Source organism: Orbicella faveolata, unplaced genomic scaffold (assembly GCF_042242905.1).
Source record: "Orbicella faveolata isolate gen_17 unplaced genomic scaffold, um_ofav_v1 contig_3, whole genome shotgun sequence".
NCBI lineage: Eukaryota > Metazoa > Cnidaria > Anthozoa > Scleractinia > Merulinidae > Orbicella > Orbicella faveolata.
In genome coordinates this window covers 1859012-1877511 of record NW_028301558.1, presented here as the reverse complement: position 1 = coordinate 1877511, position 18500 = coordinate 1859012, and the positions used below count along the sequence as shown (strand labels likewise).

General features: G+C 37.0%; 1 protein-coding gene and 1 pseudogene across 2 annotated transcripts in view; one reads left to right on the top strand and one right to left on the bottom strand.

Annotated features, from left to right (window-relative positions):
• Positions 1–514: 514 nt before the first annotated feature.
• Positions 515–4482, bottom strand: LOC110045492 (uncharacterized; annotated as a pseudogene).
• Positions 4483–5250: 768 nt separating this feature from the next.
• Positions 5251–18500, top strand: part of LOC110048741 (puratrophin-1-like) — a 32607-nt gene continuing 19357 nt past the window's right edge. Inside the window, exons 1-5 of one of the 2 annotated variants that reach the window (XM_020754515.2) lie at positions 5251–5428; positions 6833–7009; positions 9587–9962; positions 12430–12555; positions 14928–15051. In XM_020754515.2, the coding sequence (XP_020610174.2) occupies positions 5417–5428; positions 6833–7009; positions 9587–9962; positions 12430–12555; positions 14928–15051 (815 nt within the window). In that variant the 5' untranslated portion in view covers positions 5251–5416. Of the gene's footprint in view, positions 5429–6832; positions 7010–9586; positions 9963–12429; positions 12556–14927; positions 15052–16716; positions 17293–18500 lie in introns of those variants that run through there. The other variant, XM_020754516.2, reaches the window with a different exon arrangement.

Sequence of the window (18500 nt, the reverse complement as noted above, 5' to 3'; positions counted from 1 at the left end):
ATCATCAGTTCAAATTACCGAAAATTGTCATGTTTTTCTGTGGTTTTCCCACTAGCTTATTTGAAATTAATATATATTTGTTGTCATTGTAACTGGAATGATTCAAATATTCTTCAGTGTACCCGTACTGGTCTGCAGTGTTTTTAATGTTGTTCAAACACGTGCAGTTCATCGGGACTTGATAACGTTTTGTGATCCTGTATTGTCTGTTTTCAGTTTGTTGAAATTCGCCTACAATAAAGTTTGGCCTTTTCCATTGTAAACCTGTAACCCATCCTACGTGCAGAAGAAGAGGTGTTATCTCATCTACATTTAGCATAATATAATTTTATTTTGTGATGTCATTATCAGTTACACATCATACTGTAAAACCCTCATTAACAAATAAAAGTAAAATTTCTGGTTACCAGAAAAGTAACTTAACAATGACAACAGTGTTTACTCTATCGGAGTAAAGACCCTGAAGTTAATGATATAGATTCGCACAAGACATAGTTGAAAATGAATTATCAAGTTACCTACGGGCAACATAATTCGTCAGTCTTAAATAGTACAGTATGGTATCTTGGAAAGGGATATAATTTGTAATGGCAATTTCATTGAACAAAACTACGAAACTCGGAAAGTATTTCTTGAACTCCCTTTGCCTGGCATCATTTTTGAGTTATTTTTTTTGTAAAAAAAATACCTCTTAGTCGGCGCGTCGGGTATGTTATGGATGGGTCAATGGATGAGTGAGTAAGTGAGTGAGAGATGTATGTATGTCACACCAATCAGATTGGATCTACTATAAACAGGCAATCAAATTTCTTGTTGTTAAGGTAAATGGTATGTGAGAAGATTTGATCCCGACACAGTTAAGAACGGCCATATTTATTCTTCTATAAAAGAGGAGGAAGTATATATTGAACTTACTTCGACATTTTCTGTGGGTTAGGCTGAGGATTTTAGTTACGAACGAGATGAGCCTTGAGGTTTGGAACAGTTCGTGTGTTAGTAGTATGCAAATGCAACGAGATATTTTTATTTTTAGTTACAAAGGTAACTTGATACTTTTGTTTTTCACAAGGAGTAAATTCAATTAGAGGTCACGAGTCGTCGCTTCTAGTTCTTAGGACATGTTTTAGAGGAAACGAGACTATTTAGATTTGAAACAGTTCTAACGTTTACAATAGTAAGTGTAGGTGACGATTGTTTTGTTCTTGTTGTATGCAAATATAACGAGATGCTTTTATTTTTTAGTTACAAAGGGTAATTTGACACTCTTGTTTTTCACAAGGGAGTAAATTCAATTAGAGCTGACGAATCGTCACCACTCTTTCCCACGAGATGTTTGCGATCTTTAGTTACAAATGGTAACTTAACACTTGTTTTTTATATGGGAGTAAATTCAGTTAGAGCTGACAAGTTATCGGCTATTGTTCCCAGAATTATAAACAAAAAAGCTTTCATTTCTGGACGGTTTTTACGTCTCTTCAGTAGCAGTTTATTTTTATTTGATGGGCGTTTTATGACATTCTTTTCAGTCCGATATTTTTAAAGGCAAAAAGTATCAAAACTGCTCAAATGTTCTTTGAAGACTGCGTGGCACCAAGTTAAAGAGCAATTTAATTAAATCAGACTTTCAATGTGTCGGAGAGGTTTTTTTCTGTTTCTTTCTATTTTCGGTGAAGTAGTGTTGTTGTGTTGTGTAAAAGGGTAAACTTACGACACGCATAAAATACGAAAAGGTCTCTTAACTTGAGTATTTTTGAGCAAAAATTCCCCTTGGGGGTTGGAAGGGCTATGTGATCGGTGAGTGAGGGAGTTATGCATGTACACGTGTCACATCAATCACAATGTGGGTTTTATCAAAGAACGAATCAAAGAAAAAAATAAGATGGTATCTACATTAATCTGGAGACGGGTCAGATTACTGTAGTTTGTTCAGTCAAACATTTTATGGCTCACTATTTAGCTATCTTACCATTACCGATGTGACATCGTATGTACATCATAAATTCCCAGTTTTTTTCTTGCTGTACATCGCAACCAAAAAAACTTAAAAGTAACCAAATCATTACTGTAAACAGCTCCATGAATGCTCCTATCTCCGAGACTTCACACACACAAAAAATAACTCTTGCACGCCTTGCGTGCCTATGTTTTGTAACGTAAGGCGCTAAAGGATCTCTACCAAAGGTTTGCTCTGGAGTCAGCGTGCCACTGAACATCTGTGTAGCTGCTTGTACTGTCGGTATAACGTTCACATCAACAGCAAAAGCCCTGTTGTTTGTACATCGTTTTTCTATTGGGACACCTTTGCCTGTACGATAATAAAGTGCCTGTCAGTCAGAAGTCTCGCATTACCTTATTAATCTCAAGTGGTTAAGAGATGAGTTCCCTGGAATAGGATGCGAATTCCAGGAATTGACTGCGTATCCAAGTCCCACCTCCACAACTTGCCTTGTAACCCATGAGACGCAGAATTTTGTCACGTCATCCTCCATATCAGTGATACCGTTATTTTCCATCTCAACGAGAGCACGCTTTATGGGATAATTGATTCGGCAATTCATTTCTACCCAAAGCCGTTCCACGGCATGATTCTAAAGAAATACCATAGAAAGGAAGATTAACTTTAATTGGAAAAATGACTGACTCGTAAAACTATCCGACCTGTTGGCCCAGGTTCACATGAGGCTAACAAAATTGCAATCTGAGTGAAATCCAAATGGGTGAAACTCGACCGTTGGGTCAAGCGTCGAACTTAATTCGAATTTAGATCTACTATCTGCTTCAGTTGACTCAGTTGAGTCAAGCGTCGAACTTCAGGACCATGAACTTAATTCGCTCATGCAGTTTAGTTCTTGTCGTTTGACCTGGGCCAAGCGACATCAAATTCCACAAACTCTGATGTAGAAATTTGCTGTTGCAGGTATTTGAGTCGTTTTTTTTTCTAATTTGTGGATTGATTTTTTCCTGGAAATCCCATTATACCCATTAATATTGTTACCACAGATTCATTAGCCTAATTACCCACTTTGACTGTGTCTGTATGTATGGCTGTCTGCTTGTGTTATTTCGCATGCTCTTCATGTGACTCTGAACTGCCAATACCAAGTAAAAGTCTCTGCCATGGTCGACTAGGACTTGGTCAAACATACCATATCATAAGGGCGTTTCCCTGGTGACAGCAAAAAAGAAACTGAGCCTAAAAAGCTTGTGTTTGCTTTGAAACAACTTATAATTTTGTACACCTTTCTCTAATGCAAATGATGGTTAATTATAACGGGACGAAAGCCTAACCTGAATACATCCCTGTAAATGATGATATTATTTTTTAAAGCCATAACCGATTTGCCAGTTATAAACGAACTGTAGCCATCCACGGCTATGACCTCGGTGACGCCATAACGCACAAGTTTCTCGTTCTGGTCAAGATGAAGTTTGTGTCCAAAGTATTCAGCGAAGTATGGCACAGGATTGAGGTGGCGAGTAATCGATGTCTGCCGTTCACGGTGTTGTTGTGGATTGACCCGTTTGAGTGCTCGTCCTACGCCGTTTACCTCAAGGCGCGGGCCTGTTGCATGTGTGATATAGCCAGTCATCATTTTTCTTCCGCGCGTTGTACCAACCTTTTGTATTTTGAAAAGAAAAGAACAATGGGTCTGACAAATGGACAGAAAATAGGGAATAGACACAGAGTGGGAGTGGGTTATCGAAATGGGTACCGTCGGGTGGCAGTGACGTTACAAAGGGAACTAATTATTCTATAAATATAGCGCAAGACAAAATAGAAAGAAGGTAAGTTACGGTTGTTGATCCAAAGACTGGACAAGCCCATGGACACCTCTCCCAAGTTCTAGGTAGAACCAAGTTTTATGAGAGTTAAACTGCATAATTTAATAGCATAGCGTCCAGAAGCATAGTTCTCGTTAGTCTCATTGAAGTCGTCACGCAACGCTCCCCTCCCGATCATGCATCAGTGTTGCGTGACGACTCAAATAAGACTAAGTTCTCGTCAACAAACAAACAAGTCGTTTTTTCTGGTAGTGTTAGCTTGATTTCTCCCAAAGTATCACTCAAGCAGATTGCCGATTATTTCTATAATATTTCGAAAGGAGACAGTAAATACATGCTCTCACCTTAGCAATTGCAGAAGCCACCACGTTGTCGAGATCTACAGATGTCAAACCTGAAGAATGACGCTGTATGTTATTCGTAGCATAGTATCGCCGAACGCTTCTCTCGGATAGGCCTTCAACCCCTGGACATCCTTGTCTTAATATCTCTACTACTTCTTTGTGTCTTTTCGCTTACTTTTCGATAAGTTCCTTTATGTAATTAGCGGTCACTACTTTCTCAATCCCCACCATCTTTCGAAGGTCCCGCCAAGAACTGGCGCATTTCCAGTCCTTCGACGCTGCTTGCTCGTATGCGGCCATTTAAAAGCTAGATATTTCAGCAAATCGTTTGCGTGTACATTTAAAATCACAACAGTATGTTTAACAAGATTGATGACATTTCTCCAATTTACCAAAATATGGAAAACGCAACAAAAAATAGGCACAACTGCAATTTTTCCATTTTTTGCCGAACATAGAAAAATAGAAAATTCAATAGACTAAATGTCAATTTTCTGTTTTTTCGGTTTTGATTCAAAGCGGAAAAAAACGAAAAACAGAAAATGGCCACAAGTATATTCCATTTTTGCGTTTTTTCAGTTGATTAGGAAAACGGAAAAATGGAAAATTGACAAAAATATCGTTTTTACCCATAAACAAGATTTGTTTAATTTTTAGATTTATCTTAAAATTATAAAAATGGAAAAATGATGCATTTTTACTGACCCATTTCTAATTCAACATTTTTCTTGGTCAGCTGAAAATGAATACAAACAGTTTAGTTGAGTAATATTTGCCTATTCCATTATTCAAGAAAATTGAAAATTGAATTGGCCGAACCGTGCACGGACCTAAGAGGTAAATTGCGTCTAAATCGTAAATTTTGTCTAATCGGTAAATTTCGTCTAAGGGGTAAATTTCGTCCCACGGGTAAATTGCGTCCAAGACGTAGATTTCGTCTAAGTCGTAAATTTCGTCTATGAGGTAAATTTTGTCTACGTCGTAAATTTCGTCTAAGGGGTAATTTTCGTCACAGAGGTAAATTTCGTCTAATGGAATCATGTAACTTGATATCTCTGAGTCTCAGTGGGGCCGGGTGACTGCATTGCTGCCGGGTGGAGAGCGTAAAACCCACCCATTTACAACGGAAAGCAAGTCATGCGCATAATCCAATATGGCGGAAGTGTGCTGTGAACTCCCTAGACCAATGAGGAGCGCTGGGATTCTACAAATGGGCCATAATTGCCCTGAAATATTTACCAACCAAAGTCTTCATTTTATGCTTTGATTCATGAGACAAAATTCAGCCAATGTCTTCAAAGGTAAGGAACAGAGAGACAGTAAACGAGCGACGTGTCCGCTTTATATTTCGAACATCGCTACTCTCCCACAAGCAAAGCTTTATTTTTGTGTCAGCTGAAATTAATTTCAAAGGTTGTATTATTAATGTTATGGAGGGGTTTCGAACAAGTATTAGAATTCCAAGCTCCTTATTACTTAGATCAGTGCGTGCGCCAATTAAAAACGACCAAAAATCAAACGAACTAATATATTAAGCTTAATTATCCAGCCTCTGTTTGTAGCTTTTACCAAAGTTTATTCAGAATTGATTGCTCATTTTTTTTCAGATGGAAATGAATGGCATTGTTTTTAATATCTCGTATGAAAATTGCATGAAATAAGGCCGGTGTTATATTTATGTGAACATTTAATTCTTCTGTCTGAGAGTGGATAGGATAAAGGTCAACAATTTGAGTAAACAATCGATGAATTTAGCGTGATTTTACATTCATCTTCTGTTTCATAGTTAAGCTAGCTTATGTTCTTCTTGGTGTAGTAAAGAGTTGTTTCTTAATATACAGCTTAGATATTACTATTGTATGCCTGCGTTCTGTGACAGTCCATCATCACGGAATATCAGTACAGTGGAAATTATTCCAATAAATTTGAGCGAAACTGGGAGTTTGAGATATTAGAGTAAAATTATAGGGGAATATAAATCCAGTCTAAGGGAAAGAAATGATATCACAAGGTTTGAGAAATAAGGGGTTAGCATAAGTAATCAAAATTCCACCACAGTATTTATGTGAAAGCAACAAATTTTTCAATTTGTATCTTAAAAGATCTCCTCAGTGGTAAATTTGTTCAAAAAAAATTCTTTATTGATCAACTCATCCTAAATTTCCAAGGTAAGATTGTTCCGAACAAAAATAATATTAATACCTTGTTGTAAAGGTAAACTAATCATAGTAAAGTTCGAACCAGCTACACCTACATGTAACACTCCAGAAAGTTAAAAGGTTTAAAAAAAACATTTTGATTTTACTTTGGTGGTGGTGGTGGTGGGGGGAGGGGTGAAGAGGGCAACTGCCCTTCTTGCCTGTGCACTAGCCACAGCCCTAGAGATAAATAGGCTTGACCAAGTCACAACTGTGTACACTTGGGACAATGCTGGCCAGAGCTTTCAGCTCATAGTACTGTCAGTTAGAGTTCCGTTTCTAAGTGATACTGATGTATTACATGATAGTCAGCAGTGCACAAAGTGGTTTCCTTAAAAGGTAATTATGACATTATCTGGCAGGAATACATTGATCATTGTTTTAGTCTTGTTACTCTGATAAGGAGAACTATTGCCAAAACAGGCAAAATAGCTGACTCACAGTAAACACAGTTAATGGACGTGACTTGCTTTTTGATCTTGAAATAATGTGTAAATTTTACTATAGGTAGGAGACAATGATTGGGATTGGCGATCCATCTGTCAGGACTTCTTGTTTGATACTCAAATCCCACATCTAGAGAACCTTCTAGAAAGTCACTATGCAGGAGATGTAAAGAGTTTTGTTCAGCAGTATTTGGAGCCTCTTTTGGCACTACTCAAAGATATCAAGACATCAGCTGAGGTAGGTGTTACAATCGAACAGGGTGTTCTTTTGACAGCACTGTAGTTCTGCAGTGTTGCTGTGCAGTGGGACATTATTGTTTGACAGTCTGCTTGATGCAATTTGTAACTGTCAATTCAAATTTGCTTGAGTAAGTGAGAAAGTTCTGTTGCAGTTTTGACAAGTTCTGGTTTTCATTTTTTTGTATAACTGAAGAGGGAAATAATAATACTAAGTCGTACAAAATAATCACCTTATGGACTATGGTATATCTATAACCTGAGAGAAATTTGAAACACATGTTGAAAATCACTATTTGAACTGGAAACTATGCTTTGAACAACTTTACTCTAGTAGTGCAAATTGATTTATCTCTACCTCCCAGACTGGTTCTTTGCACTGAACCTGTTGCTTATTTTCTCTTGATAACTTGTTGATGAAAGGAAAATTATATTCTTTTTCTTTGATGGAGATGCTGTATTTTTTCTGTATTTTTTTGTAGTATTTCATTTTCACTGAAATATTAGTATGCAAATTTCAGGCTCTCGATTTTTTGCACTGTTTTGATATGGCGGTTTCCAGGGGACGTATATTTCTGAAGAGTTCCAGTCACGAAAAAATAATGTTTGAGGTTGCAAAGTGGTTACAAGGTTTTGTAATGTCAAAAACCAATAGGCTAAGGATGATTTTTGGAAGGTGAAGCAATCGAAGGGTAGTTTTGTGACTGATCAAGAGAGAACATTAATTTTGTCTAGGGTTTTTGCAGTCATTGTGTTATCTTGCATCTGATTGATGGTTACTCAATCAACTTGTCAAAATCAAACCAAAGTGTTCACAGCTTTTTGACTATCACAATAGCAGACACTCATTAAGTGAACAAGTCTACTTACAACTGTCTTCACTTGTCCTGTTTGAACACACACAAACTCACTTCCTTATGGACACCTCAATGTTTGTCATGATTGCAATTTTAAGAAAGGGGTCCAGACAATTTGTATGACTCATACAAGTGATGCAACTGGCAAAACTGCATCTGATTGTGTTAACTTGAAAGATTTTCAGAGTGCAATTATCAGGAAGGTACCTAATCCATCCTACTTAGCGTTACATTAACGCCACTTGCTAATAAAATAATCTTCATTAGTTTGAATGTGCATAGGGTATTTTTATTCCACACACAAAAGGAAGTTAAATTATTATTAATAGTTATTGTTAGTCAACACCGTTTTCAATATTAATTACTTTTGTGGTTTGAAACACCAAATTTGACCAATCGCAGGGTATACCAGATTCTGATATACCGTACCAGAACAAGTCTTGGTTAAAAATGCTCACACACACTGCTTGCACTAAGCCCCTCTTTCTCTTTTTTCTCACTGGTTTTTTGGGCTCCACGTTTGCTGGACTGAAATGAACTGCAGCACTTTTGTAAAACAACCTGCTGAAAATGGCTTAAATTTGGGTCACATTTTTTAATGATTCATCTGTAATATTTGGCACCATGCAAAAATCGTTGTATTTAAGGTGGCTCTCTATAGTTTTATGATTGCACGCATGCTTAGGATGAAAGCTCAAATAATCTGCATGCACTCAAAGGAAAACTTCACTGTTTTTCGATGTTTTATAATGTCAGCATGAGCACAAAAAGCAAAACTGACAGAATTTTCTCGCGTTTCCTACGGTGAAATTCTGTAAAATTTGGCAGACTGGTAATAAATATTTTACTTTAGTTGGAACTCGTTTTTCAGTGAAATCTATTTGACCAGTTTTTCTGCAGTGGTAAAAGACATACATTTGCAAAAATCTAAAAAACGGCCAGTACAAACCCTACTTTTTTCATGTTTAAAATTTGTATCCCGCCGTATTCAATGTGCGGTAAAAATTTTGGAAAATTTCACTGAAGGAAATTCAAGAAATCGCAAATAAAGCCATAAAAACAGTAAAAAAAGCAATTGTTTGGGCATTTATAATTGAACATCAAAAGCCAAGATTTTAACAGAGATGATAGGAAATCAACATATTGTCATTGCTTAGTACATTTAATAAGTTTGAAAGGACTGGGTGTAAAAACGAATGCAGAAACAGCATTCAAAACATACACTGTAACACTAGCATGCGCAATGTGATAAATGATTACCCTATGGAGCCACCTTAAGTGAAGATTGTCTTATATATCTCAGTCAACTAACAAGGGGACATATATTATGGTCAAAGTGTAAGAGTTTCCGTAAGTCATACGAGGTACCTTTGAGACACATCCAAAGTTGCCCAAAATTGTGGTTATTTTACACTGCTTGAGAGGCCAAAATTTTGATGTGGTGATGTCTCAAAGCAAATCAAATGTCTACCGTGGCAAATGACATGCTTGTTAATCTACTTAGATGCAACTTTCATACTGCACAATCTCCAGCGCAAGAACAAACCACCAGTTGCAGATAGAATTTCTGCATAATTTGACTTCATACATGTATGCCTCCGAAGTTCTGAATCTATGAGTCTTTTTTACGTATAAGCTTGATGCGTTTTAAGGTGAACAATGTAGGAGTGTGGAATGTGTTTTTGATGGCAAGTTAATCTGTTGATTACTTTTCCTTGTAGAATTTTTTTTGTACCAGTGACAAGCCGGATGATGCCTGGGTTCCCTACTACAAAAAATTTGTTTGCAATATTATTCACATCACAAAACTGGACTCAAGTCTTCACAAAGGGGACTTCTATATTAACACAAGCCTTGCTGTTCCTGGACATCTGATTATCAAGTATCACAATGCTGGCAGTGTGGAATCATTTCCAGTGGAGACTGAAGATTTTCCTGCTATGTGGAAGAAAAACTGGACTGAAAATTTGCGAACTGAGATGAAAGGACGATTTTTATTTCTAAACTGTATCGTAATCAGCAAGAGAGGATTAGAAAGAAGACCTTGGAGGTACCTCATGTCTGAAACACGAAATGTCAGTGTAAAACAACTGAAGGGTAAGTAAACTCACATAGCCTTTCAGCCTTGTTAATTAAATGTAATTATGAATATACATTGTATTTTATCAAGGACATCACTCAATGACATAACCAAAAAAGGAGTAACTATATAGATCGTTTTCATGTGACGTCATCACTTTCTAAAATCCAAAATGAAACAGCCACCAAAGTTTTTGTCCTCATCAGGTACAAGAGGCGGTATATTTATATCTGTTTACAATTAATTTTACAGCTCAATAGCATGCTTCGTTTAGAATCCAGAGCACTTTGAATTTCAGGGTTATGGAGGTGCGTGACACAAGGCTATGATTGAGTTTGTGGAAAAGTGCTTATATAAATGTTTGTTTGATCAATACTGATAATCAGTTGCCTAGATAGCCAAAGTAAGTTCCAGATGTTTGCACTATTTTCCGGCAGCCATATTGGTGTACCACGGAGGTACACCAACATGGCGTTTTCATACTGGGTTCTGTAAAATATTGGCGAAACATTTCAACGAATATCTGAAGTTTGGGGAAACGCACAGGCCTAAAACGTGGAGAAGTGGCCTATTTAGTTATCTTCTATAACATCATAATTTCATAGCTTTTTCCACTGGATGGTTTTCGATTTATTTTTTTTATTGCGTGACAGTGAAAACGATCTATACATGTAGGATTTATTGATTTGCAATGTTGGATGAAACACAAAATAAGTTCACTATAATATTCTACATAGATGTAGCTGACGAATTTTTTGCTGTGTTGAAAAAAAAGATTGTGTACATAGTTATTATGTAGGTATTAATAATACATTTCCCGAGTGACTTGTAGTTTATTTTGTATACAGCTTTTGACAAAGTGGGTATTGTCAGTTGTAATCCAGCAAATATTGTTTACTTGCACTCTATTGGTCTAAATGCATGATGCGACTGAATATCCACTAGCTAAAATATCTGAGCTATATTTGCCAATTTTCAAATCCTGCATGTTGCAAAAAATATTTGAAAGATAAAAAGTACAATACCCTCCTTTTGACTTTAAAAATATGTTCATTTACTTGTCATTGAACACTATCTGTTCCTCCAACTTTGCCCATTAGAATGCTGTTCTCTTCTCATAGCACAATCCGATTATATTTTCGTGTGAAATGTAATGCATTTCTGGGAAATTCTAATCCATTGTCATTGAAGCCAGGAGGTCCTTTTTTTTCATTAGTTTGTGATTTCACGAGGAGATAATCTCCTGGCATGAATCAACTTGTTTATGAACCTTTATAACTATGAAACTCTGAACATAGTTGTTGTTATGATTTATTTATTTATTTATTTATTTATTTATTTTATTACTATTATATATGAGCTAGAATCTTGTATTTGATTTTGGGAAGAATGCATGAACTTTGAGCAAATTCAGTCAATTCTGTGGTTCGTTAGTTGATGATGTACAGCAATGTGATTGTATGCATCACCCTTTCTTGTTGCTCGTTTGTGTTCAGTAAGTCTCGTGTTAAGGTTTCTGCCAGTCACGCCAATGTAGGAAGCCTGGCAGTCATAGCATTTAATCTTGTAAACTGCTCCCCGTTTGTCATCGGGTTCATCTTGTCTTTAACATTGGTCAGCAAGTGTTGTAAAGTAGTTGTAGGTTTGTGGGCTACACAGAACTTGTAAGGCTGTAGGATCTGTTAGATGGCATCAGAAGTGCCCATAATGTTAGGTATAGTCACTGTTAGTAGAAACAGTTGTTGGGTTTCCGGTCATTTTGCCAGTTTCAGTAGGTCAACTAAGAAACCACATAATTGACTGGGACTTTGCTCAATGCTTAACCTACAGTACAAACTATTTTCAACAAATGACTCTGAAAAGCTGGTACACCAACTTAGCACAAATGCCTCTTAACAGATGTCGACTACTAATGACACCTTACAAGCAACTTATTCAGGACATAAACAAAACTGATAAATGGACCTCAAACAAACCAACTTGATTTGACTAACAAAAGATGGATTGAAACTAGCACCAACCAATGACTGCTGACAAACTTTATACAAGTCTTTTAACTAATACCATCATGGCTTAACTGACTAGTCACTTTCAATGGACCAGACTTATAAATACTATTCACTTGACTCTGAAGATGACTTCTGCTGAGGTTGTTGAAACGTCAGTCACCAACAACAGTTCTTTTCAGAACTACCCTCACCCAGATGATCACACAAGATGATCTACTGATACTTTTGGGTTCAAACCATTTACTAAATACCTTACAATTTGTATTTGCAGGAGAGATAATCTATTGGGATAATAAAGATTTTTTGAAACTTACGAGTTCCTGACAGAACAGATGAAATTCCTACGTCGTTACCTTTATTTTATTCTACTCACAGCAGTAGATATAAGAAGCTGGAAAAGGGTAAACTTTTCCACCATCATAGCTTTTTGTTGATCCCTTCATATTCTCTTTTTCTTATTATTATCAATGTACAGCCATTGATGAAGCCAGCCTTGAGAAGAGTTGTAGGGTTAGTCGTCAGTCCCTGTTTATGGAAAAGCCAATGAATGCATTTGATGTGAACTTTGAGTTGCTTCATAGTGGTGTTGCTTCACTGCCTGGTAAGTCAGTAATTTTGATGTTACTGTTATTGGAAGTTGGGAAAAATATGTGAATGGAAATTTTGTTGTTAGTCTCTATGTAGTAAAAGTAGCTGTTATTTTTGGCAATTAAAGCTTAATTTTTGCAAACCTGTGATATTTGACAACAATCAGCATGAGAGAAAATTTAATTGCATGCTAAATATTTTGTTAAAAAGTTTTCTGCCCAGCAAGCGTTTCCTTGCTGAGATTTCTATTTTGTTGTTCAGCTAGACATGTGACGAAAAGAACCTTACACTTTTTTCGTCAGACATAAGCAAGGCAAACAGTAGGAAAAACAAACAACAACAATAACAACAAAGTTCAACTTTATCATTTATTTTACAGAAATACTTGCTATGTGACAGTTGTAAACCAGTAACATGACTGATGAGTCTGATATTATTGGCTATTTAGGCATTTAATTGTTGAGAGAATCATCTACCATTTTGATGCAATACATTTCATTTAAGAAATAGAAAACATGTACCATGTTTCTCTTGCGTTATAGGAATACGAGTGGAAGTTTGGGAGAATGAGAAATACTGTCGGAACACGAGCTGCAGGCGAGTGTTTCCACAGCTTTTTCGAGTTCTCCCAAACTTTTACAAGTGTTTCTCTAACTCGATAGAAAACACCGCGATGAAAAAAGGAAAACAACTTGTTAACTTTAATTATCAAAGTGTAAATTCTCTTTGCTTGCACCATCATTACGTCAACAGCTTGTGCCAGTTCTGTGTTTCTGTCGAGTTATAGAAACATGATATTCAACCAATCAGCGTGCTTATTTTCTTAGGACTGTTTTCTAATGTTTTATATCTAATGATAATTATTATTTTTTGACAAGTGCTTGTCTTTTTTGGTGTTGTTGTTTTCTTTTGTTTTTGATTGTTGTCATGGCAAAATTCACGGTGACAAAATATCATTCTATTTAAGATATTGTAGCCAAAAATAAAATGTGGTCATTCAATAATAGTCCTTAATTTCAAATATCAATCACTCAACAACCCAAGAGAGATATGTTTGTACATGAAAGATGGAGAACTACTAAATACCATTACTAAATCATAAGAATACAAATAAGATTTGCTAAACACCTAGCATGTTATTGGCTTTTGTGACATTCTTGTTTCCTGCTCAATGTCCTTGTTCACTGGACTGTTTCCTTTGACATAAATACATACATAAATACATGCATGTATGTATAAATTTTGACAACCTGAGAGATCAAACCTAACTACTATTACTTCTATCCAACTAATACTGATTCCTTGTGTTGCAAAAACAAGCAACACATTTAATTTTTTTAACCCAACAAAAGACAAAATATGCCTGATCATAATGTATGTGATTCTATATTAAAGCGGGTTGTTTTTTTTACCTAGCCTTTAGAGGTTTGACTAATGTTAGTTGGGATGTTAAAGTCAGCACTTTGGAGGTTGCTCTTGTATTTCTGTTTGTTTACATTTTCTTTTGTTTTGCAATCTAGGAGGGCAAAATATTGAACATTAAAATGTCCTTACAACTTGCTGATTCACTGTGCTTTAAAGAGAAAGGCTTGTCTTGCTTACTTGTCTATTATTCAAAATTATCAAAGTATGACAGCAGATTCAAATATTGATCTTAGCTCATGCACATCTATATTAAGAAAGTTAAGTGTTCATATCTGACCCTCAGATCTGTGACCATAAAGTTATTTAGAGGTATACTAATTCAGAGTTAACTGTTCTGCTGAAAAATTCATTGTTTATCCTGGTTCATGATGACACAACTTGGAATCAGGCCGCGACCATGTATGTAATGCTGTTGTCTTCTGCACATGGATCATACAAAACAATGTTTTGCAATCACTTTCTAGCATAGAAATATAAGGGACAGTTTTGATTTGAGAAGTGCTCTTGACCTGTTGTTGAAAAGTCTAGTGCACTAGTGTATATAATGTCACTTTTATATGGCCTAGGGTCTCAGTTGTAGCCTGCAGCATATCTGTGCTGTTTTTTTACATCGTTTGTTTAAACATGGTTAAATTGTCAGTCTTTCAACTAAGAAAGATTCCACATATCAAAGTGATTTAGCCATTAATGCTAACTAATGCACATAAAATCATGAAAAAGCAAACTCTTATTATTGCATTGATCAAATCATATTTCCTTTGATTGTACATGTATTGGCTGTTACACTCAATTTGAAAGATGTGTTCGATTTGTCAATGTTTCTGTGACATACCAGGTTTCCTGTTGTAAAAACCAATCACTTGACTGTAAGGTTTGAAATCAATGAAGTGGAATCAAGGCTTTGTGTCAGGCCTGGTTAAAACACAGTTTGTAGTTATTGTGTATTGGATTGCATTATAGGGAACAGAGACTTGAGAGGTGGGCCTGTTCTTGTGATTGATGTCTCGTGCCCTGACTGGGGGAATGTTGCTTATACTAGTGTAGAGTTGGCAAGGTTGTTTATGTACTTCCACACCATTCCCACGTAAGTGCCTCAATTCTTTGATCTTCTGTTGTTATAAGTTTTCGGGGACAAAATGGAAAGAGTGTGATGAAATTTAACTAGCAAGATTACCATTTTGAGATCTCTGATGCTTAGTGCAATGAATTATGCTGGTTGGAAAGTTTGAAAAATTTCAAGGACTGTTTTATGCTTGCTATCCAGCAACTCTTAACTGTTGTTTTTTCTGAAATCTTGTAGTTGGAAACTCTGAAAAATAAAATTTAACATTAAGAACTAATTATAATTTCATCGCAGTCGTTCCATTTTTTGGCTAATCCATTTTGTAGCAGAATTAGTCTCTTCCAGTCGTTTGGTCAGTAGTTATTTGATAGGTGAGAGTGTGTATCTCTCACCTTAGACAGGTTACACTCAGGGTATAAAGCTCAGGGTGAAAAATTTTTTAAGGGTATAAAATTCTTGTACACTGGGTGTTTTGTTTGAACTTGGCGTTACATCTTTGCTGACCTTGGCCACCATCTTGTCTTTGAACCTCTGAAAATCTTCTGATAGCCTTTGAACTTGATCTCTTAGTTCATCGTTCTCCTTTTTCAATGATTTTACATTCTCTCCCATTTTGGTGAGATTTTTAACAATTTTAATTGATTTGACTGCAGATTTGATAGACTAGCCCGCCTAGACTAGCATAGCTATTTGCAGGCCAGTCCAACTGTAAAATGTAGATTTTATTAAGAAATAAAATAATGATAATGATAATGATAATAAAGCCAATAGGGGAATGTCTGGTATGTAAGACCTCCGCATTCTCTTATTCATCACGTTTGCTTTCGAAAGGGCGTGGTGCTTACTAACTCACGAAAAAAAATGTGGACTGTTTTGCAGTCCCGTCGAACTTTGATAGTGGAGATAGCTGACTTGTGTGGCATTGAGATTCAGCGGTTCAAACCATCTTTTAATGTTATGTCTTGCCGAGATTCGTCGAAATTCATCCAGTTGAGTCGTCTCTAGGTGGTAGACCGGTTTATCTACCGATCTCTACTCGTTCTTTCATACTGTAATGAGCTCAGAAAGCTTGAGAACACGATGCATCTATCCATTCGCGCCCGACGTTACTAATCGAACCAAATCGAACTCAGTCGAACTTAATCGAACGCAATCACGCGATTGGGTTCGATTGAGTTCGGTATTCGAATACAATCGAACTCTCACAAAAAAAAAAAATTGATCAATCGAACGCAATCGAACGTTCGAGTGAGTTGGATTGGGCTCGATCAAGTTCGATTAGTACGATTGGGTTCGATTAGGTTCGATTTGAGGATGGATGTTGATTGAAAAACAACGGTCGTAAAATTCACGGTCTATTACATTCGGCTGGAAATGGGGGTATGTGGTATGCGAATAACGGGTGAATACGAGGGTGTTTAGCCCAGAACAACGAATAAATACGGAAAGGAAATTGCTTTTGTCAATCTTATTACTGTTAGAAAAGCTCACAAGTTGTCCGGCCGGCTGCCATTCCTTAGTCGCTTATTTCTTCGGTTTCTTTCAACGTGTTCTGTATTCCAATTTGATTTAAGGTTATCGATGAGTTTAACTTTACGTTTCGGTTTTTTTGTTTTACGATTTTACAGACAGTTTATTCTTTCAATGTATTTTCCATTCCAAAAGTCTATACATCAATAAAAATACTACTAGTTAATTATTCATTTGTAACTCTTACTTGGACAGACTGTTCAATTATCGGTTGTATTAGGGTAAATTTAAGATTTTTCTATTGTGTTCGATTAAGTTCGATTCAGTTCGATTAGTTCGGAAATCGAACGCAATCGAACTCTCTTACACAAATTTTTGGATTCGATTTTGTTCCATTATCGAACTAATCGAACCCAATCGTTCGATTTATTTCGATTGAGTTCGATTGAGTCCTACTTCCGAACGGTTAGATTAGTAACGTCAGAATTCACGCAGACGTCTCCTATGTTTCTTCACGATCAGGGTTGTGAAGAGACAATATATGTAATACTGCGCCTGCACAGCACGTGTTGACAAGTCACAGAAACTATTAGATTGCGTGCAACGGGAGGTGATCTAGTGTCAAATATCAGCTCGTTGTTGCGTTGGTGAGCAAGCGATGGCTGTCTCTGTAGTCTCTGTATCGCAGAGCCTTCTTAACTCTTATGACATCAGGACAAGTGTGGTACTGGAACGCATGTTTGTGTCACGATTTAGTGATACACAGCGGCCAGTCATTGTAACTGCAGTGAGGTATGTCAGTATCTGTATGTACAGTATGCGTGATCAGTCTGGATATGTCTAGGCTATAAATACAATATTCTATTTATTTTTCTCAGTACAGTGTACTACGCTGCTGTAGTGTGTTAAACCGTCCCTCTCTTTGCCAATGAGCACTTTTGAAAACTTTCTTGATGAGATGCTTCTGTCGCACGTTGTCTACGTTTTTGTAGCAAGGCATTTCCGTCGAATAGATCGCTGTTGATTAGCCAGTAAATTTGAACGTAGACTGTAGATTTTACAATATTTGAACAGCAAGGCGACCATGACGCCTACATATTGACATCTGTTTGAACGAGGGAAGTTAGCGCATGTTCTGCTCTTGCAAATTAGGACAGTTAGTGTGAAAGGTCATTTACCGCATCTCTGCCTCGTTCCCAGTCGCCCGCGCAAAGAAAAAAAAATCATCAACCCACGAAAAGTGGGAGCGCAGGGTAAGATAGGAAGGAGAGGAAACGCCAAGAGGTCTCAGTTGTTGACATGGCTGTTCTTTCATCGCAGCGGTGTTGAATGCCGTACACGTACGCGGCTTATAGTCGTATCAAATGAAAAACCAAGATGTATTTTGGTCAAGCGGATTTGGTTTGTTGTGCGAAAACTGTACAACTGTACTCTTTTACTTCCTTGCCCGGGAGAATGTGAAGAGTGCCTTGTATCTGCAGCAAGCGACTGAAAAACATTTGATACTCTAGCTTGTGCAGGCTCCCGAGTGTAGACTGGCAGGTCAGTTCTTCGCCATTCCTGCCTCGATAAGACGAACCACCAGCTGCGCAGGCACAAGTTGTGGAGCCGATCGAACATCAGCACGGCGGATGTTTATTCAACTTGCCTTCGTAGAAATAATCCTTTGTAGTAACTACGTGTTGTCACTCTTCTGTTGATGCACCTCCATTCCCCTTTCACGGTTACCTTCCGTCATGTGCATTATGATATGATCCAGCGTGCACGTAAGACAATATTTAAACGGTCACTTTTTCTCGCTGCATTACACATCCTGCTTTATAATATGATCCAGTATGTATGCGAGACAATTTCGGACAATTTTGTAAATTGTACCAGAAATTGCCTCGCATCCTGACGGAAAAGTTAACCTGAAAAGGGATATTCTAGAAAAAATTAGCACTGAGCAGTTAATCCCCTGAACCACCTGCGGGTGGGCCACACAACAGTTTTACTCACGG